Below are 23058 nucleotides of genomic sequence, written 5' to 3'. Positions count from 1 at the left end.
CCTCCCCCCCCCCCCCCCCCAGGACCTGGCTCGTTGGAAGAGCCGTAGAAGAAGTGCTTCTCAGGACTTAATCAAGAAAGAGGAAGAAAGGAAAAAAATGGAGAAGTTGATGTCTGGAGAAGATGGAACAAGTGAACGAAGGAAAAGCATCAAAACTTACAGAGAAATTGTTCAAGAAAAGTAGGTTCTTCCTGTCCTTGGTATATAATATCATCCAGCTGTGCTTTCTCTAAACCATGTTACCACAGGGCTCTAATGCCACTATGCTATAGTCTTGGTTGTATTGTATTCTACCTTGCTCCCACCAGGGTCCTCTTTGCATGTTTCCTGACTGTTTATTGTTCTTCTTCCCATGCCCCACTCCCCAGAGAGCGGAGAGAGAGGGAGTTACATGAGGCATATAAGAATGCACGGTCCCAGGAGGAGGCGGAGGGGATCCTTCAGCAGTACATCGAGAGGTTCACCATCAGTGAGGCTGTGCTCGAACGCTTGGAGATGCCAAAAATTCTGGAAAGAAGCCATTCAACAGAGCCAAACTTATCCTCCTTCCCGAACGACCCCAGCCCCATGAAATACCTACGGCAACAGTCACTGCCTCCACCCAAGTTCACTGCCACGGTTGAAACCACCATTGCTCGTGCCAGTGTTCCAGATACCGGCACAGCAGCAGGCAGTGGGTCTCCAAGCAAAACGGTCACTCCCAAAGCAGTGCCTATGCTGACACCCAAGCCTTATTCCCAGCCCAAAGACTCTCAAGAGGTTCTGAAGACCTTTAAGGTAGGCTGGGTTCTTTAAGAGGAAAATGGAAACCAAGCTCCAGGTAGTTAGAAAGAAGCATACTGACTCAAGGAAAATGCAAGGAATAATTGCCCTGTTTTTTTTGCCAAACAAAAGCCAAATGCGTTAACATTTACAATAAGGCATTTATATGATTTGGTAGAGTTAACTTTCAGATACTTAAGGGAAAGATATTTTTCTCAGTTGTTACTCCTGCTGGACCTACTGTGGTTGCATTTTCTGGTTTGAAATAATGGTCTGGTTTTTTTGATACTAGTATAAACAAATCCTAGTGTAGTAATACTCTAGTATCTGTAGCTATCTGAAGGTATGGCAAATGCGGCCCCCAAACAAAATTATAATTGTTTTTAAATAGAAATATATGTCGCTACACCTTAAAGGAAGAAATTGACACCATATTCAAAGAGTTGCTACACTCTTTGAATGGAGCACATGGTAGCATGCTGTGTACTTGGTCATGAGATAAGACAGGCTTTTCTTGAGTGGAAAACTGGGCTGTACTACTAGAGAGTATGTAAAATAGTCTTTGAGAACCAAAGAACCTTTGACAACCAAATATCCTTTCACTTGTTCATATTCCAGTGCTTTCCTCATGTCATGTGGGAGTATTCATCCTTTATCTGAAGCTCTTTTAACTTCAGAGAAAAATCAGTTTTCATTGCACACCACATGAGTTTGTAACGATGACAAAGGCAGAGCTCATCACAAGTGGATGTGATCATTAAGGCTTGCAGGAAGTTTGCATAAATCAACTAATTGAGTTGTGGAATGCAGTGGACCTTCCTTACTGAATTTCAGAAAGATCCCAAACCTACTTTCTGACTTTAAAAAAAAATAACTCTCAATATATCTTTAAAATCTATACCTTAAACTTTCTAGAACAAAAGATGAACATCTAGTCATCTCATTTAGATTGAATTGAAATATTTGCCCCTCATAGGGCAAAGCCTGTATCTTCATTGTTTATAGCTCCATCCTGAGAGCCTGGCATAGATACCTAGGATGTATATACATTCAGCAATCTTGTAATGAGTAAATAAATGAATTCTTGCTAAGGTTACATAGTGAGTAAATAAATGAGTTCTTCTTAAGATTAGCCACAGAGCTGGCAGATTTATACACACATGTATATGTGTGTAGCACATGTGCTTAGAAGTCCAAGTATTTGAGTACTTCCCTTCACCTGGGACCCAGGATCGTGGATAGTATGACATCCCATGAACACTTTACATTGAGATGGCCCAGAATAGGAGTGGGGAATACATTTATGCAGCTGGATTTTAAGGCATCTGATCATATCATTTAGATGTCCACTTCCCCTCCTTTATGTCAATAGTACAGTGTGACCATTTAAAACAGAAATCTTTGTGACAAACCTTAAGTTCAAAGAAACTTTGTCATCCTTGCTCAATAGCCTATAGGCCCATCACTGAGTGGGTGGATGAACAATTGTCAATATAAATAGGACATTTGTTACCAGAAAACGGAGAGAAGGAAGTGAAGTGTGTGTGTGTGTGTGTGTGTGTGTGCGCGCGCGCACACACACAAGCATACACATGTATCCACAATAGCAAGACCCTTCCTCAAAATTAATGAACAAATAATCTGTACTGTATTTTAGAAAAAAGTAAAGGAAGGTCAAGTGAAGTAGTTTAAGCCATTATTTTTAAACACAGAGCTTTCATCTCTTGTAAGGTTGTTGTCAGTTTAGTGGTTTGGAATCAGCAGCTTTTAAAAATGAAGTGGAATGAATGCAATAGAAACAATTCGTAGAATTTGAGCACAATAAAGATAAGCACAGCTTCGACACACTTCTCTTTCCATTATATTCATACATGTGTGCTGAGTTGTGATGTAAATTTCTTTATATGGGTAGCAGATAATAAAGTATGATGCCAGTGGCACACAGTACATTAACTATAACAGTATCTAGTATTATTTCTTTCAAAGACTTTAGAAGACCTACTAATAATAATGGCCAATATTTATGCCCTTAAAATGTGTCAGTGTTCCAAATCCTGCACATACTTTAACTCATAAAATCCCCATAACAACACTATGAGGAAAATAATGTTATGTTAAAATCTGCTTTTTTTTCCTCAGAGGGTCAAAAACTTGGAGGTTACATGGCTACTAAGTGGTAGAGTCAGAATTCAATTGTAGGTCAGCTAACCACAGATAATCTGCTTCAGACGTCAGAGAGGTTTCTAGATGCCTTTCAATAAGCCAGGCTAGCCACTTCTCTTGCTTCTTTCTCCCCTGAATATGGAATGTGAGACAGAAACATTTTAATGAGCATGGGGTTTTTTTGTTGTTTGTTTTCTTGGGAAAAAAACCAGAGTTTTTGCATTAACTAGAAAAAGAGATTTATTGTACTATGGCATAACATGAGATCCCCTGCCTCCGTGATAGCTTCACCAAAAACACCTCATCTACCACCACAAGATGATCTGCAAATGTCCTGAGCAGAGGTAGATCCTGTCTCATTTCTATGCTAACAAGAAAAAAAATTACAAATTATGGAAAAGCCATCACAACTTAAATTGAAAAATCACTGGAACCCAAATATGTGACATGTGTTTATGTTTAAGATTCATTGGTTTTCTGTGCTTTAAAATGAAAGCACACTGTAAATCAGGTGAACATAAAGGGAGTCAAATGGTGAAGTAGCCCAAGGAGGCCAACAGTCTTGTAAAGAAGCCTTTACAGATGGCTTTCACAGAAGACTAACTTCTAGAACTGATTAAAGCATTTGAGAGGATTCTTGAAGGTAATGTGTCTTTTGTTTTCATCTTCGGTGGGGAATAGCATGTTTTTTGTTCATCCTGGCTTTTATAGGTAGATGGGAAAATCAGCATGAATGGAGAAATGGTCCACGGAGATGAGGAAGAAAAGGAAAAAGAGGGTCCCACAGTGGCACCTGCCCCCTCCTTAATCAAGTCCCAGATGTTTGAAGGTGTGGCCACAGTGCATGGCTCTCCCGTGGAGGTAAAACAAGACAGCAACAGCGTTGAGATCAACATCCAGAAGCCAAATCCTGCTCTCCAGGAACTGATGGTAAGAGCCAACATTTCCCCATTGGGACAATTTGATGTAGACTCTGTCTCTAAAATAAGTAAGTCTTGACAATAGTTCTTCCTTTCTCCTTGAGTGTTTTAGTTAGCTAGGGCTACAGAATGAAGTGCCACAAACTGGAAGGCTTAGACAACAGAAATTGTCTCCAAGTCCAGAATCCAGGTGTTGGCAGAGTTGATGGCTTCTGTTGGCAATGAGTGGGAACCTGTCCCAGACCTCTTCTTGGGCACCTGGTACTTGTTAGCAATCTTTTTCTTTAAAAGAAATTGTATTGCTTTTATTTTATGGATATGAGCATATTTCCTGCATGTGTGTAAACCACCCATGTTGTGCAAGGCTCACAGAGGTCAGAAGTGGATGTTGGATCTCCTGGAACTGGAGCTGTGGACAGTTGTTAGCCACTGTGTGGGTGCTGGGAATTGAACTGGGTTCACTGCAAGAGAAGCCAGTGCTCTTAACCACTGAGCCATCTCTCCAGCCCTGTTGTTGACAGTCTTGACCATCCTAAGCACATAGACCCATCTTTCCAGCCTCTGCCTTCATCGTCCCACAGTGCTCTTCCTGTGTGCATATCTGTGTCTATGTTTCCTCTGTTGGGATATTAGTATGACTTGACCCCTATATCAGTAGTCTTAACTAAGTTTGTCTGCAATGATTTTATTTACAAATAAGGTCATATTCAAAAGCTTTGCAGTTAGGAATTTGAAGAGACACAATTCAGTCCATAACAATAGATCATAATTAAAGGTAATATAATTTGAGGATAAGAAATTACTTTTTCTTCATATTTTTGGTAGCCAGTGTTAGAGGAAAATAAATATATCTTTAAAATATCATTTTCTGCTATTTGTTAAAGACATCATTAGACTTGTTAATACTAAGAGGAAAATAATTAGTACTAAGCTGGGTGTAATGGTACATATCTGTAATTCCAGCACTTGAGAGGGTGAGGCTGGAGGACAGTGGGTTTGAGGTCAGCCTGGGCTCTAGAGTGACACCCTGTCTCAAAATATACTAAAATAACTGGTGTGCCAGAACTTGGCTTTTTACCTGATTGTGTGTGTGTGTGTGTGTGTGTGTGTGTGTGTGACTAATTTTTATTAGCTTAAAATTTTAAGCTCAGGTTCATTTAAAGCCTTAGAGCAGTAGTCAGTGAACAAACTGAAAAGGGTGTAGGAATTTAAAATATTTTATTTATTATTTTTATTTTATGTGTATGAGTGTATTGCCTGCGTATATGTTAAGTGCACCCATGTCCTGCAATACCTGCAGTAGTCAGAAGGGGGCGTCTGATTCCCCTGGAACAGGGTTGCCGATGGTTGTTAGCTGCCATGTGGGTGCTGAGACTTGAACCCAGTCCTCTGCAAGAGCAACCACTGCTCTTCTGAGCCATCTCTCCAGGTGCAGCAATTTAAGTATAGCAGACAAGAGAACTCAAAATAGCAAGAGAGTTGCCTCATTAGAGTATGTAACATCATCAGGAGAATTCCGCTTTTGTGGCTCTCTTAACAGAAAGGCTCATGCTGGTTTTACCGATCCAACCAGAGCTGTCACCAACACAGGTGCAGCCTAGCTTTTAGGGTGCAGGCTTGACTCTGTTTGCCCTCATTTGTCTTCCCATCCTGCTGTATTCATTTCTAGCATTGGGGGAAACTGTTGAGGCTTCTCCTCTAGCACCTCAAAAGATTTGGTCTGAAGGTAAACTTGTTTCCCCTTACTACTACTCCTGGGCATTAGATGGCTCTCCTAACCACAGCCCACACAGTGGACTGGATAGTATTATTCTTAATGCTACAATTTGTTTTTTGAAGAATAATGTTTTTTTTCCAGAGGAGTTGAGAAGGAGGTATGTCTTCCCACAATCCCCCATGCTTTGTGAAAGAGATTCAGATTTGGAGACCAAAGTCATTTCTTCATCATGGCTTCAAGCTTTCTCTTCTGTGAAGCCAAGTTTTGTGACCCAGGCAAAACTGAGTATCCCATCTTGAACTGTCATTTTACCTTTAATTTGTATAAGTGACAACACCCCTGGAAAGTTCCTACAAAACAGCATGAGATGGAATATTAAGTTCTGTTACCAGAGAGGACTGTAACTAATGGAATAAACTTTCACTTGTCTTCTTAAATTTTAACCAGAAGCTCCCCAAATTAATTAGATACTGTGGGGCCAGAGTTGCTTTTCTGGGAGAATTAGCAGTTCTACTCTTATTTTTCTTTTGTTGTTTTCCTTGAGAACATTTCTAAATTCCCTTCATTTTTACAGTGATTACATATCCCCAAAGTGACTTGCTTTAAGAGAGGCTGCATTCCATGAATCAAAAGAAATCATGTTATTCAAAGTTTATATGCTTTCATAAGGGGAACTCCAAAGAAAAGGTGACCTTATGGCCTTTCTTCTTCATAGCCAGCATGATGCTGGGCAGCCTCAGAGTGCAATCCAGATTCACGGACAAGCCTGTGCATTTCTCCTTTTGTGTATTCCTTCTTAGTTGAGAATAATTTCTAGTTCAATAAACCCTAGTGTTTCCAACAGATAGCAGCATTTGTGTGCTAATCTGTACTACTGTAAGTCAGTTGTGCTACATTGGAACTTTGGTCCATTACTGAAAAGCTTCTCATACTTAAATTTGCAACTTAAAAAAGTTTTGCACTCAAGTGTGTTATCTCCCAAGTCATTGTAAAGAATCCCTCTCAAGACTCAGACATGGTGGTCATGCATATATCTCAATATTTGGGAAGCTGATGCAGGAGGATTTTTGTACGTTCAAGGCCAGCCTGGGCTACGTAGTAAGTTCCAAGTCAGCCAAGGAAAGAGAGTGAGACCTCATCTAAAAGTAATAAATAATTGATTTCTTTTAAAAGAATGACTTTCCCAGAAAGACTTCATTCTCCATTATTCCAAGAAAATCATTCCTTGACTATTTTATAACCATTATGTTCATATTGAAAAGGTAGAATGAATTGCTCCTAGCAAAATATGGTGGTTGTCTCAAAATAGATGCCACATTTCCAGGAACTGATCCCAGCTTGGACTTGCCTTTATGTTTCTAACTTATTTTCCCAGTTCCATGGAGGCTGTCAAAGGAATAGTGTTCTTCTTTTTAAATAGTGTCTTTCTTCCAAAAACTGCATTCTCAAATGAGGCAGCTCCCTACAGAGGAGTAGCCTCACCCACCACTGAAATGTCACAATTGCTTTGGGGCAAGCTAAAACTGTGCAAAGGGCACAGCGCAGGAGTAGGCAAGAGTGTGAATTCAGAACATGAGGTGAGCACCCAAGTTGGGAGGCCGTGAGCCTCGTGCTGGGTGTGCTGAAGTGGGGGTGTCGGCCTCCTCGGCTGGTGTGGACACTGCATGGATGAGGCATCAATTCTTTGGCTTTGTTCTACCTCATCTTTGTCATCTCATACTGTTGAGACCATGACTCTCTTCCTCAATAAACAGATAAGTGAAACTGGGATCTGTCTTAATACTTGGGCAGTATCTTCTTAGACCAGCCAAATCCAGACCCTCCTTGTTGGCTCAGTCATATGATGAGATTGTGAAGGCAACCATCTCGCAGTTGAGTGCCTGATTAAAGAGAGGAATGAATGATAGGTCCTACTATGTGCCCTAGTGTTTGAACTAGAGAAATATAAACTTCCTAAGATTTAAAGAATGTTTTCATAAATCAACTAGTAAAGTAGAGAAAACAATACATAATTAAATGTTAGATTATAGAAGCTGGGCATGAATCCCAGCACTTTGGAGGCAGAGGCAGGTGGGTTTCTGTGAGATCAAGGCCAGCCTGGTCTACATAGTGAATTCCAGGCCAGCTGGGGCTACAGGGAGACCCTGTCATTCATAAATAAATAAATAAATAAATAACCAAAATATTAGATTGTAGACTAAGGAGACCAGAGGGATGTAAGATCGCAAAGAACAAATAAGATTATTATAGGTTGGATGTGGTCTAGGAAGGTTTGTGGTGGGATGTCAACTTTGAAACTTGACTGTCAGGGTGGATATCTGCATTGAATTGGAGGAAGGAAGCACCTGTTTCACATTTTGGGAACAGCAGGATCAAAGATATGGGCAATAGTGAGGAGGTTGTGACAGGACTGTAAGAGGGATGACAGGTGGTGATGGTGACTAGGTGCTGTCATGCTCCAGACAGAGGAATCCATTCTCCTTCTTCCCGGTTATCTACAAGCTTTTGCAGAGTTTTGTTTATTTCAGTGTCTCAGTTAAAAGCCCAGTAAAAGTACTAGCACCTTGTGCTTTATAATACTGGCTGCTGTCAGACCATATCCTAGTCCAAGTTCAGATTCCTAGAATACATTATTGGAAAGGGATCTGGAAGCTCTCCTGTTCTGAAGATGAATTTATCCTACATTAGTAGCCTATTGAAAGATTACTTTTGGCTCCATGATAGTAAATATTGGTTGCCAACTCCATAGGCTCTAGAATCACCTAGGAGACATACCTCTGAGCATGACTAGATTCGGTTAATAGAGGTGGGAAGTCTGTGCTAAATGTTGGCAGCACCATTCTATGGGATGGGGTCCTGGACTGCAGAAAAAGGAGAAAACGGCCTGGCCTGACATGCTCCTGGGCAGTTCCCGGGGGTGAGGCCAGGCTCCGATGTCATTTAAAAAAAAAAAGGAGAAAGCAAGCTGAGTACCAGCGTTTATCTGTCTGCTTCCTGACTGCAGGAGCAATGTGACCAGCTCCCTCTCCTTCCTGTGGCCATGACTTCTGACATGACAAACTATACCCTCTTGAACTATGAGCCAAAATAAACTCTTCCTTCATAAAGTTGCTTTTCCCAGGTATTTTTTTTTTTATCACAGCAACTAGAAAAGTAACTAATTCAGTCCCCGTCAGAGCTATTTCCATGTTTTTTGTGTTTTTTGTTTGTTTTTGCCCACTGTCAGTGATACTTATGTTTGAATCTCTTCCTTGCTTAGTAATACCAAAATAATCCTTTCCTAAAATACTTGAAGAACTCCTTGCACTAAGTCAAACTCCACCTGAGCAAGTTAAGCTGTCTGACTTCAGTTTATTTTTAAAAGTAAACATAATAATAGTATAGACGTCAGCTAGTTATTGTGAGAATTCATGTCTCCAGAGCACTTAGCATGATGTGAAAATGACTCATAGACCGCAGGCGCCCTTATTTTTAATACTGCCATACAACAAATGTGAGAGAAAAACATTACTTTTTTAGAAGCCCCAAATGGGGATAGGTATAAAGATTTGGGGGACTAACATAAGATCATTGAAATTAGCATCTTGAGCAGATGTGAACTTCATAGGCACAAATGAATTCCTTCTTCTTTCCAGCTCCACGTGTCAGCTGTTAAGGTTGGTTGTCACTCTCTAAAAAGCATGCAGCTGTGAATAGCTCTTTCCAGAAGGCAGTTGCCCTTGCTGAGACCATTCTTCCTGTAGCTCTTTCTGTTCTGATCATAGTGCTCCCCATTCTGGCTCACTCCTAACACCTGGGTCCTCCAAGTCCCCACCCTCCGGGCAAAGTGACCCCTCCTGTCACTCCATTCTATGAAGGCTGACGAAGATCCTTCACACACGCATCTCAAATGATGATACCCACACTGTCCCTGCTGGTCGGCACCTTCCAGCCAGGTTTGTGACAGTTCTTCCTGAGCCGAGTCAAACTCAGCTTGTGGATATCTCAGCCACTCCATCAGCTTCCCTCAAACAAAATGATGAGGTGGGTCTGTTTTTTTTCCATCTTGAAAAAGCTTGTGGCCTTATTCTCGAAAATTCAGCACTTTCTTCTGTTTTCTGATCCAGAAAAACAATCGGACTTTTCTTGCCCTGTGCCACTTCGCAGTGATAGCAGGGCAAAGGCATCTGAGTAGGCGCCCATTGCCTCAAAGCACACACCAACTACAGATTCCTTTCAGATGCCATATGTTAACATTTCTTTAGAAAGTGTTTTTCTCCAACTAGAAGTAATCATAAGATTACTAGTGTAATACTCTTAGGAAGTCATTAAGGATTTTTAGATCTGGAAATATTTAAAGATTTCAAGAAAATATACACCAGAGAAAATAATAAATTAAACCTGGCCCATCTTAAGTGGATTAGAATTTCATATAATTGGCTTAAAAAGCATAATATAAACAGTGTAGTACAAATACATCTACATACACGTATATATTATCTAAAGCATGGGAAGGCTTATCTCTGGTCTAGCTCTGCCTCCTTGCAGTGGTGATAGATTCCTAGCAGTCTAAAAGTAAAAGCACATGGCACCTGGGTCATGATGCCAGGGCACAAATACCATGGTTTTCCAAGCTTGTGTCCAGATAAGTTATTCAAGCCTGGAGCCAAAAAATCGCTCATAGTACTGAAATAGTCATTCAGGAAGGACCATGGGTACTATGGTTCCAACCATAGAGGTTAAATGACCCGCTTGAGCTTCCCAGTTCCATGGGACCAACATCCAAGCCCCAGGTCTTGGGATAGGTCTGACAGTTGGGATCCATCCTGCTCTCTGCCAATCCAACAAGGCTGTAGTTCTGAGGAACAGGTAGATGTCATTTTGGAGTCAGGAATCTGCCACCTCTTGCCTGTAGCCTCAAGGCTGAGTCTGACAGTGAGACCAGATTGGATCCTGTTCTTAAGGGGAAGCCAACCCCTGGCTTAGTCTCACGTAGACCTTTTGTGCTCTCATTCATTCAAGTCCAGGGAGCTGTTTTTATTTGTTTCCATTCTTATAAATGTAACCAGTTGGAGAACGCAAGGCCTCGCCTCTGAACTGTAACCAAAGAAAGTACAGGTCGGAAGGCACGTATGCCAGTAAGGGAGCGTTTTTGAAGCAAACCTCTGATTCTCTCAGGCCTGGTTAAAACTGCCAACTTTGAACTCATTTCCTTGGAAGTAAATGTGAGTACAGGAATAACAGGTGTTCAGGATGAAGCAGCCAGATGCGAGTTAATTAAGCCAGCTTTGGGGATTTCCCTTGATTACAGAGATTACAGATAGTCTGTGTATAGTGTAGAGTGCAGATAACTAAATAGGAAATGTCCCTTTTACTCTAGGCATTCAGATATTAATACTGTTACATTTATTAACATCATAAAACAGACATACTACTGGGTACTAATGTTTCCGTATGTGTCAGGTGAACGTCAAATGATAAGGTCCAACTTACTGTTTTGTGATACTAAACTAGTTGATTTTAAGATGCTCATATAACAATTTAAGTATACGCACACACCACACACATTCATATATAGAGAACTTTAATAAGACTTTTTTCATTCATTTTCTTTCTGTAAGGGATTTAACTCAGGCTTTTTGATAGATTAAAAAAGAAACTCCATTAAATACTATCAACATGATGCTTATTTCCTACCTAGGTTTTTTTTATTTGTAATAGGTTTAGAGAAAGATTGTTTCTTCAGGTTTTTCTGTTTGGTTGGTCGGTTGGTTGGGGTTTTTTGTTTGTGTGTTTTGGGGCGGCCTTTTTTGTTTTCCTTAAAGAAGTGCTGGGAGTCAAACCCAAGCATTGGAAATGCTATGTAAGCCCTCTGTCTTTGAGCTAAACCCCCAGTTCTGCCTCAGCTTCTGGAATAGCTGAGATTACAGGCAAGTACCGCCATGACTGACCTGCCTCGCATTTTAAATTTTATGTGTATGAGTGTTTTGCTTGCATATATATGTAAATATATCCATATCATGCAGTGCCTACAGAAATCAAAAGAGAGCATCGGATCCTCTGGATCTGGAGTTATGGATGGCGCTTGGGTGCTGAGAACTGAACCTGGGTCCTCTGAAAGAGCAGCCAGTGCTCTTAATCGCTGAGCCATCTCTCCATCCCCCTACCTAGGATTTTAAACATACATTTTAAGCCAGCCTTGTTATGCAAGCCTGTGATTCCAGCTATATGGGACAGTGAGGCAGGAAGATTGCAAGTTGAAAGCTTGCCTGAGCTATAGAGTGAGGGATATTCAAGGATAGCCTGAGCAACTTAGCAAGACCCTACCTTAAAGTAAAAAGTAAAAAGAGAACTGGAGGGTGTGGCTCAGAGGTAGACTGTTTGCCTAGCATGTGGGAGGCCCTCAGTTCAGCCCTTGGTACTGGAAAAGAAAAGTACTTTTAACTTGATATTGTGTTCTCCCAGAATTGATCTGTGATTATCTGTCATTAGAAAATTCCCATTAACTATGAGCATTTCGGAGTGTCCTCATCTTCCAAAGAAAAATCACATTTTGCCACTAGATACTATTGTAAAATCTTTTAGAAATATGAAAGGCTTTATACTTAAATTTTTTAATTAAAATTTTTTAATATTTATTTTGTGTATGTGTGTGTGCGCGTGCATGTGTGAGGGTGTGAGCTTCGCATAGCACATGTGTGGATGTAAGGACAACATGCAGGAGTCAGTTTTCTCCCTTGGAGATATTTGATGAGGTATATCATAATGCCTCTTATGAAATCCAACTTTAGCCTTTATCTGTAAACCTTTTAAAATTTATAAAATGTTTTGTATACACTTTAAAAATTCATCTTTAGCCTTTTACACAGAACTTATATTAAAAAGCATGAAGTCATTGACGTCTTCTCTTTAGCCACCCAGGTTGACAGCTGGTATTCAGTTTTACCTTTCACTTATTTTTATCAAGCAACTATGAAACCAAGCAGGAAAATTTTGGTCTTAACTCTAGAATCAGTTGCACCCCATGAAAATAACGTAAATGTACAATGATTGTGTCTTTTGATTGTAGTGTGTTTAATAATATAGAAAAGTATATATAAAGGAAGGGAGCAATCACCTCCAAATTTAAGTACATTAAAAAAATAAGTACTATTGACTGGTGTGGTGGCACATATCTTTAATCCCAGCACTCGGGAATCAGAGGTAGGTGGAACCCTGGGAGTTTGAGTCTAGTCTGGTCTACATAGCAAGTTCCAGGTCAGCCAGGGCTACATAGTAAGATGCTGTCTCAAAAAAAAAAAAAAAAAAAAAAAAAAAAAAAAAAACCCGAAGCAAATAAAACCCTAAACAAATAAATAAGCAGGCACTATTAAATTTGTATTTCCTTAATGTGCATGTATGCTCTGTTTTCACTGTTTTAATTAGCATTAAATAATGGGCTTCATTATGACATTTTCTTATATATATGTCATTATACCCTGCTCATATTTACCCCCACCCACTACTGTCTCCTATCACTCCTACCCCCTCAATGGTCTGCTTTCTCCCCGCAAATAGCCTCTTCTGCTTTCATGGCACATTTGTATAAATGCAAATACATATGTATGTGTGTGTATATATATGTGTGTGTGTGTGTCTTATATTTTAATATATGTATTTGGTATGTTTATATATGTATAGATACATATACAGTCTTGTATATGTAGACATAATTGTATATGTAAATTTTAAATATTAAATTTTTATTTTTTTTTAATGTATACAAGTGTTTTGCCTGCATGTACATAAATACACCAAGTGTGTGCAATGCCTGTAAAGGCCAGAAGATGATGCTGGATCCCCTGGAGCTGGAGTTACAGGAGGTTGTGAGCTGCCCAGTGTGGTACTGGGACCCAAACCTGGGTCTTCTGCAAGAGCAGCAAGTACTCTTAACTGCGGAGCCATCTCTCTAGCCCCTAAACTTTAAATTTTTTTTATTTTTTAAAATATTTTATTTTATTATTTTTATTTTATGTGTATGAGTGTTATGCCTACATGTAGGTGAATGCACCCGTGTTGTGCAATGCCCATGAAGGACAGAAGAGGCTGTTGGTTCCTCTGGAACTGGAGTTACAGACAGCTGTTAGCTGCCATGTGGGTGTTGGGATTCGAACCCGGGTCTTCTGCAAGAACAGTGTTCCTAACCACTGAGCAATCTCTCCAGCCCCAACTTTAAATATTTTAACTAAACATTATGTAGTAGTAATTAAGTAGTTTCACACAACTGTATTGTTTAACATCCTTTCCCCCACTTCTTTTGACTTTCTGGGGATCAAACCTAGGTTCTTGTGAATAGTAAGCAAGCACTCTCCCATTGAGCTGTGTCCTCAGTCTGCTCAATGATTGTGTAAGATTTCTGTTTATGATCATAAATAATTCATTCCACCACTGCCCAACTGTTGAACACTTAGGCTGCTATACATTTTTACAATTAATACAAAAATAAAAGCATTCAACTGATAACATTGAGGTACTACTGTGAGAAAGGAACTTGACTGTGATGTGTCAGGCCTGGGTCAGGAGAGCCCTTAGTGGGTGAAGTAGGGAAGAAGGGCTATCCAGAGTTCCCAGCTGTCAGACAGAAGGAAAGAAATGATTGTGAAAGTGATTGTGTGAAAACTGTGTTGGGACTTGGGAAATGTGAATATTTATGAGATAGAAATCAAAGATTTCTTCAAAATTTAATTTTTGTCATGACATAATCTGGTGCCTGTGTTGGAAGGGAATGAACATACCGGTTAGCTATTGACCATGGTGCTGTTGGCCAAATGAACATGGCTCTTTGAGCAGGAGATGAAAGCAAGTTGTGAATGGGTAAAATATATCACGGGTAGGGATAGTCTCTTGAGAGACACACAAGAACAACAGATACCTCTGAGAGGGCTTTGGTATAAGTGAGGAAAATAGGGCTCCGTTTAAAAGATTTTATTTATTATTTTTATTTTATGTGTATGAGTGTATCGCCTGCATGTGTGTAAGTGCACCTGTGTTGTGCATTGCCCACAGAGGTCAGAAGAGGGCATTGCCTGCATGTGTGTACGTGCACCTGTGTTGTGCATTGCCCACAGAGGTCAGAATCAAAACAAGGACTGGAGAGATAGTTCAGCAGTTATGAGCTCTGGCTGCTCTTGCAGAGGACCCAGGTTGGGTTTCCAACACTCACATGGTGACTGACAATTTTCTGTAACCCTAGTTCCAGGAGATCTGATGCCATCTTCTGATCTCCACAGGTATTGCATGCACATTGTGCATCTACATTCATGCAGGCAAAACACTCATGTACATAAAACAAAAATAAATAATTTTTTTAAATTAAAAGTCAAAACATAACCCTCTTCACTTGTGTCATGACCCCGAGCCAACTTGAAAGGTATTCAGGAGCAAGTGGATGGTAACTATTAGTTATAAAATGTGGTGGTAAAAGAAAGGAAGATGTGTGAATGTGCACGGAAGAGTGGGGAGAGTGCGCTCTCTTGTCCTTCACTGAACATCTTCCAAAAAAACCACACTCCTACCATAAAACTGCCCAGAAAATAGAAGACTTAGTCCATGTTGGGTAGCCCACCCTGTTGGCCCCAAAACTACTATTAAGAAAATATCCTTCACTTTTTAGAACCTTCAAAGGCTTGGGTTATTAAAAGGAGGGGGAAAATCTTTTTCAGGAAACTGCTGAGGAAACTGAATCGAATATCCAAGAAGATGAGAATGAAGATGGAAGACCAAGGAAAGGGGAAGTGGAACTTGCCTCATCAGGTGCGTTCCTAGATGCTAGTTTTCAGGTAAAGCATGACAGCTCTTAGAATATGTAATGGTGTCAGCTTTTCCTGCTGAACCAGAACCACAGAAAGGTAGGGTTAGACTCTGCAGGGGATGTGGTTATGCTGCCACCTAGAGGCTCTGGGAAGGAAGTTCTGACCCTGACATTGATGCCATGGAATGGAAACTTGGGACTTTGACATTTTCTTTTCCTACTCTGATATTTTGCTTCCTAAAAATGTATCTTCATCTTCATTAAAATATATATATACTGACTTCCCTCATATAAATAATTCTAGTACTGACAGTCATATTTTGACGGTCACAGCGGTAGATAAGGCATACATTAAGATATACATAACAATTGTGCTGGTGGTATAGCTTAGTGATAGAATGCTTGTCTGGCATGCATGAGGCCCTGGATTGATCCAATCCCCAGCACCACAACAAATCTACCAGGAAAACATGCTGAAAGGATAAGGCTCCTGGAGAGTTTGAAAACAGAAAGTAATGCCATGAATCTCATTGGTTGGATTCGTACATAACTGTACCCATTGTTTAGAGATGGGGACTCTCTTTGTCCCTAAAGTATTACTCTTCAGTTTTTTTAGGATTGTTTTATCAATATTTTTCACACATTTCATCTTTGGGTAAACGTGAAAACTCTTCCAATACCAAATCATTCTAAAATGGAATTTTTAAATAAATATCATTATTAAAAACAATAGCATATGCTTTTTCAAAGTAGACTGTGTTTCTATACTTTAATATGCCCCCAACCTGATGACTTTTCCACCCCATTAAATATGTACCTAACTCTTCAGACATCAGAGAACACCTTGTTTTCAATGCATTATATATGTCTGTTCCTCAATCTTTAGCCCAATCCAGTTATGAAAATGTGATTTTAAAAGGAAAAGTTGGAACTGGAGAGATGGCTCAGTGGTTAAGAGCACTGGCTGCTCTTGCAGAAGACCAGGGTTCAATTCTCAGCACACACATGGCAGCTAGCAACCATCCATAACTCAATTTCAGGGGGTCTGACCCCCTCCTCTGACCTCTGTGGCCATTGCATGACATAGGTGCACTTGCACACATGAAAGCAATACACTCATATATTTTTTAATTGAAATAATAAATATTTTTAAAATAAAAGGAAAATTCTTGGACTGGGGAGGTGGCTCAGTGGCTAAAATGTTTATACAACAAGCATGAAGTTATGAGTTTGGATCCCTAGACCCCATGTAAAAGCTGGGTGCCATGTCTGTAATCATAGCACTTGGGGAGACCAGAGACAGATAGATCCCAGGTCTCTCTGGCCAGTCAGTCTAATTGAAATAGTGAGCTCCAGGTTCAGTGAGAGACCCTAAAATAAGATGAAGCACAGTGAGGAAGATACCTGGGGTCAGCCTCTGGCCTCTACATGTGCTCATACAAGTGAACACAACAGCACATACAAGCACACAAAAAAGGAAAAGTCGGGCTGTGGTTCAGTCATGAGGACAGAAATCCTCTGACGACATTCTGTTATTCACCCCAAACTGTCATTAAATACCTAGTGTCACATAGTGTTACCCAGATGTGAATCATGACTGTTAAGAACTTAAGTTTTTATAGCGGTGTTATTGATGTGTTCATGTTGCTACTTGTTTTATGATACAGTGAAAGAGCGTGGAGGAGTCTTTCATCTCGGTATTTATCCTCACACGGTAACCCAGCTTCCCATCTGCTGGGAGGACACTGAGTAAAGTGGCTTTGGCCCTTTGTATGATTTTCTTTTTCTTCTCTCTGCTTCCTGGTGTGACTCCCTTCCAGAGCCACAGCATTTTACAACAACTGTGACTCGGTGCAGCCCAACTGTGGCCTTTGTGGAGTTTTCTTCCAGCCCCCAGCCGAAGAATGAGGTGCCAGAGGAACAAGATCAGAAGCCAGAAAATGAGATGAGTGGGAAGGTGGAGCTGGTGCTGTCCCAAAAGGTGACATTATAATCCAGAAGTTTCCATGGCTGCCCAGTGTAGACTTGCTCTCCTGAATTTTTTTTCCTATCTTCAATCTATATTTTTCTCTAAAAATATATTTAGTATATGTTCATTGTGAAACACTTAAATATATGTAGAGAGGGGCTAGAGAGATGCCTCAGCGGTTAAGAACACCACATATAACTTCAGTTGGCTAACAACCACCCATAACTCCACTTCAGGGAATCCGATGCCCTCTTCTGGCCTCTGTGGGCATTGCATGACAGGGGTGCACTTACCTACATGCAGGCAATACACACATACACATAAAATAAAAATAATAAATAAATTTAAAAAAAAATAAATATATGTAGCGAAAATGGGGAAAACATATATACATCATGAATATATCAAATACTAGAGTATATATAAGCATCTTTTAAAATATGCCAGTAGAATGAGAGGGGAAAATTACTGAAACATATGCTTCTGTATTAGTAATACTTTCAACATTTAAAAATTTGAATTTCATATTAACAGTATTTAATTCTATTTAAATGTAAACATGAAGCCTTGCAGTTTTAGCTCACTGTGTATGAGCTTGCTGATTTGCTTCTTAATGTGACAGCTTACTAAATATTCTCTTTCCAATATTTACCTGCTTTTTGGCAATGATATTCTTTTTTCTTTGTTTTTTGGTTTTTTTTTTTTTTTTCTTTGAAACAGAATCTCCCTGTAGCCCCAGCTGGCCTGCAACTCACTGTGTAGACCAGGCTGGCCTCAATCTCAGAGATCTGCCTGCCTCTGCCTCCCAAGGGCAAGGTGTGCCACCACGCCCAATGCAGTGCTATTTCCTCACCTCAAGTCTTACTCATATTCATTGGGTTTTAATTTAAATACTGAATCTACAACGTCTTCATTGTTTATCTCAGATGTTGGTTGATTCTAAAGAATTTTTAAAACTATGGAGTGTATTCCAGACCAAATAGACAGAGACTGTCTGGACAAATGGCCCAGATATCTATAAAAGTTCCTCAGTAACTCTAACACCCACTGAGGGACAGCTATTGCCTTGTATATTAGTCAAATTATTTGTGGTGGAATAAACATAAATTTGGATTTGATCTGAAAGTGAAAATTTTACCACTTAGTTCCATCCATCACTGACTGAGCCATACTAACTGTGCACCTGCTATGTGTGAGCTACCAAATGGGGAACAGGACACAGCACCTCGTCTCATGGAGCTTAGTGGAGTGTCCTTGGTAGAGCCTCTAAAATGCTCATTGCCTGGTGCATTTTGGGTATTTTGGACTTTAGCTATTCCCCATCTTTAAACATAGAGAATTATAGAACCATCTGGAGGTCTGTAAAGGGAAGTCAAACTGTAGGTCAAACAGTAGGGTGGGGCAGGCAGGCTTTCCTGTCTTTACTGTTTTGCCTTATCTATATTTATAATCATTATTATTCCAAACTCATTTTCACTTAAATCTAAACTGAAAGGAAGAGTGCTCCTGCTGCTCCTGCATATATGTAAAATTCTGCATCATTCCTAGAATTTTGTTACAACCAACCAAATGACTGCCAAGATGAGATGTTTTTGCTGGCATTCCTCATCAGTGTCCCCTCATCAGTGTGAGCCATCTTAAGACTTCCATTTTCATGTCCAATCCACTATGGGGAAAAAATATTTTCATGGCTTCTCAGGTTATTTGTTTTGTTTGAGAATGGTAAACATTATTCTCAGATTCATATTTTTAAAGCATAAAATACCCAGGATTATCAAGTTATCCTTGGTAGCAAATGGTTCCAAGTCCATACCCTTTGAATCTATGCTATTGACTGCAGGTTTGGAAGTCCTGGTAGTTGGTTAGCAAGTAGAATAATGATCTTGAGGGCAATGCTTTCCCCACCGTCTGTGACTTCCTGTTCTTCCTTCCAGTGCTGGCAACAGCTTTTGCTTTCTGATTTCACTTGAGGGTGTTACCTTTGTAAAAAACAGAGCTCCACAGCTAGAGAGATGGCTCAACAGTTAAGAACACTGACTGTTCTTGCAGAAGACCCGGGTTTGAATCCCAGAACCCACATGGCAACTAACAGCCATCCATAACTCAAGTTCCAGGGGATCCGACAGCCTCTTCTGTCCTCCACGGGCATTGCACGACATGGGTGCACTTACCTACATGCAAGCATAACACTCATACACATAAAATAAAAATAATAAAAACAGAGCTCCAGGCTGACTTTCTCCATAGCATCATTGTGGACATGTCTGCATTAACTCTATTATTTGCACCCAGTTATTATCTGAAACTTGTTCTTGTCATCGTCCACTTCTGAGGAAGTGGTATCTGTGAGCTTAAGACTAGAGAGTTGTGAGAACTGGAGAGATGGCTCAGTGGTTAAGAATGTGCATTGCTCTTGCAGAGGACCTGCCTTCTTAGCACCCTCATTGGGTGGCTCACAACCACCTATAACCCCTGCTCTAGGGAGAGCTAACAGCTCTGGCCTACACAGCCACCTGCTGCTTCATTCACATGCATACACACACACACACACACAGACACGCCCACATACACATAATTAAAAGTAAAAATAAATCTTTTTTTTAAAGGGGGTTGAACTTGAGGGTTGTGAACTTTGGTAAGAGACCAGGCCTTAGCTTTTGCTACAATGCTGACTAAGGTGATTGATGATACTGTCTTCAAGATTCTTTTGGAGTTGAATATACTCTTGATAAAGAAAAATAAAATCTGACAGAGAAGAAATCCTAACATTAATTTATCCTAAGAACCAAACCATAGATCAGCTTAGGATAAAATAAATGTGGCATAGCCTGAGGTCATTAGCTGTCATACTAACTTTTGCTAACACAACCACCAGCCTGAGATGAAGTCAGTTAAACCCTATGAGCAGCTGAAAGGACAGGAACCCAAGCCATGCTCTCCACTCACATCCAGGAGTCTGTGTCTTTCACCTTAGGCACTGTTGAAAAGTTTGGTCATCTGTCTCTAGCGGTAAATTGGAAACAGGACAGCAGGAAAGTCCTTCTGCTAAAGGTCATTAGATTAGGAAGAAACAAAATCCCAGCTCTTGGGAAGCAGAGGCAGATGGATCTCTGTGATTAGAGACCAGCCTGGTCTACATAGTGAGTTTCAGGCCAGCTGGGGCTGCAGGGAGACCCTGTCTCAAAAGACCAATAAACGAAACAACAAAAATTGAATAGTAAAAATAAGGAAAAAATTCGAAAAGCAAAAAAAAAATTTAAAGCCTGTAGTTTTGGAACTATATACCGTAAGGACAAGTCATCTAATGTGCCTCAAAAACTCCCTAAGTGCATCTCTGTCCTGGCACTGTTTGATAACAGTTATTTGTAGTAATATCTCTTTCTCAATAGGCAAAATGTTCATTGAACATTTAGCACTTACAGAGATGGTTTTAAATCATCTTACATGGAATATCTCATTTCCTGACAAGTCAATAAATATTGTGTGGTGCCCAAAGAAAAATATGTGCTGGGTCAGTAAGAAGTGGAGCATGGTATGTGGTTCTATAGGCAGAATACTGTCTCCTGGGATTGAAGAAAGGGGGTCATCGCATTTTTATGACCTTGTTTGATTTCTAAGATGCTGATACAGAAAAGCATGAAAAGACATTAGGGAACGAAAAAAATCTCTATTGTCAAGTTAAGTGGCTAAGCTTCTTAGTTTGTTTAAATCATGCTGTGAGATTGGTGCAGTGGTGGATAGTCTTTATTATGTTTATGTCTGTTGCTGTGATTCAGGTGGTCAAGCCAAAATCCCCAGAACCAGAAGCAACCTTGACATATCCATTTCTTGACAAAATGCCTGAAACAAACCAACTACATTTGCCAAATCTCAGTTCTCAAGGTAAGGAGGAAAAAATGTTTTGTCTAGGTGTTCAAAGTCTGCTGGGCCCAGCTGTAGTAAAATACACTTTAAAAGCTGGTTGAACTCCTTATGCTGATGTTCTTTTAGCCATGTTGTTTACCAAAGTCTGTGAATTGAGAACTTTAAAATGGAAAGCTGAGATGCAGGAACCCAGCCACTGAGACCACCCTGTCAGCCAGACCCCATGGGCACAACAGCCTTATACAAGTGTTTGAGATCTTCAGAATTTTTATATTGGCTTCAAAAGATGAAAAGATAGTTAAAAATGAAAACTCAGTATGTTTTGCAAAAAAGTTTCTCTCTTAATATTATAGAAACTTTAGTGTTCGTTCTAGTCCTCATAAAATACCCAGTTCATTAGTAATTTAGGGAAAAGTGAGAGTGTTTATTCCATGGTAATTTTGGGGCATACACAGTGCTTACTGAAGAATCACTCACTTCAGAGATGAAACATGTTACTCAGCCAAATATTTTACTCTTTCCAAAATTTCTTTATAGTAAGAAAATTTAATATTTTTTAAATAAAATACATGAGACATTTAGAGATAGCCTCATCTCAGTATGTTTGTAAACACACTAGGTTATGTTTTAGTATGTTTAACATATACATACTGGGATATATTTTAGTATGTTTTACCTGTTTGCCACATTTTAATATATTTGATATAATGTGGGAAGGGATAGCTTCTAAATATATGGGAGTTGAGTACCTATAAAAGTCTTAAAATCATGCTGGCCCCAGGTACTTCAAGGCCATATATGAAATGTGAGCTCACTCTTTCATTAAGAACTCAACTATAAGCCCTTTATCCTTGTGGGAAACCTGGGAGCAGTGGAAGATGCATTCTGAGAATCTGGCTGTCTTTGAGGATTATTCCTCAAAGCAGATAGATCAAGGCTGTACTAACTCAGGTTCTCTAGATGTAGAAACAGTCAGTGTGGGAGGCAAGGACTGTAAGGTTCTTTGTGTTTCTGTGTTAACAGTCTTCCCTAGTGTGTTTTGTAGATCTGATTTGTCGGTCAGAGAGGATGGTACCTGGGATTATTATCTCTCTTTTCAAGGGTGAGCAGTTATTTGGGATCACCATTGAGAAAAGAATATGAGTTGGCTTCCTATAGCCTTTGTTGGTATTAAAATGGGGAGCATTCGGAAGGGAATGAACTGATACATGTACTCATGGTCATTTGTTTCTTAATGTAGAGGCTAATTCAGTATTACCTTCAATGCATTTGACTTAAACTTGTCAGTCCTATAGTCCTGACCAGAGTCAACAAAAATAAAATCTCTCAGCTGGGCCAAGCACTTGGCCATATTTAGGCACTATAATTCTCCTGTTTCTAGAACTTTGTAATTATGTAAATAAGGAATATAGAGTGGCGCAAGATGTTGAAGCCATATTGATTAGTCTTCTTGCCTCACACAGTTATATATTCTGATTCCTGTTGCACATAAGGCAACAGGGTTTCAAGAAAATGTGCTATTGACTTAAGGGACTTTATTTCATACTTTACCCAACTCAAATAATTAAAAAGTAAAATCTAGTAACACTGGAGCATCTCAAAGCTAAATCCTCAAGGTAGACTATACTTGACGTGCCCTTGTACTGTAAGTCTGGGCTCTGGAGACAGAGCACCTGGTTCAAATTCATGCTCATCTAGTTCTTAGCTATGCAGCCTTACCCACCAGGGTCTCCTAAAGTCTAACCATCACCTGTCAAGTGGAAATAATCATGCACCAACTCTTAGGAGAATTGGAAACATTACTTAATACATAAAAGGTTCTTAGCTCAATATCTGGCCCAGAATATACGCTCTAATAATGTAATCCAGTGATACAGGACAGTAGCCATGAGTA

General features: G+C 39.9%; 1 protein-coding gene across 13 annotated transcripts in view; it reads left to right on the top strand.

Moving 5' to 3' along the window:
• The window catches only part of Limch1 (LIM and calponin homology domains 1), a 353723-nt gene that overhangs the window by 301693 nt on the left and 28972 nt on the right, over nucleotides 1-23058 (top strand). For all 13 annotated transcript variants that reach the window (XM_008827219.2, XM_029560687.1, XM_029560686.1 and 10 more), the window contains 6 exons: nucleotides 23-180; nucleotides 369-777; nucleotides 3637-3855; nucleotides 15243-15333; nucleotides 17152-17312; nucleotides 21077-21182. In XM_008827219.2, coding sequence (XP_008825441.1) covers nucleotides 23-180; nucleotides 369-777; nucleotides 3637-3855; nucleotides 15243-15333; nucleotides 17152-17312; nucleotides 21077-21182 — 1144 coding nt within the window. The remainder of the gene's footprint in view (nucleotides 1-22; nucleotides 181-368; nucleotides 778-3636; nucleotides 3856-15242; nucleotides 15334-17151; nucleotides 17313-21076; nucleotides 21183-23058) is intronic.

This window comes from Nannospalax galili, unplaced genomic scaffold (assembly GCF_000622305.1).
Source record: "Nannospalax galili isolate Female #2095 unplaced genomic scaffold, S.galili_v1.0 scaffold772, whole genome shotgun sequence".
NCBI classification, from domain to species: Eukaryota; Metazoa; Chordata; class Mammalia; order Rodentia; family Spalacidae; genus Nannospalax; species Nannospalax galili.
Note: the sequence above shows the minus strand (reverse complement) of the source record. Positions and strands in the feature narration are given on the sequence as shown.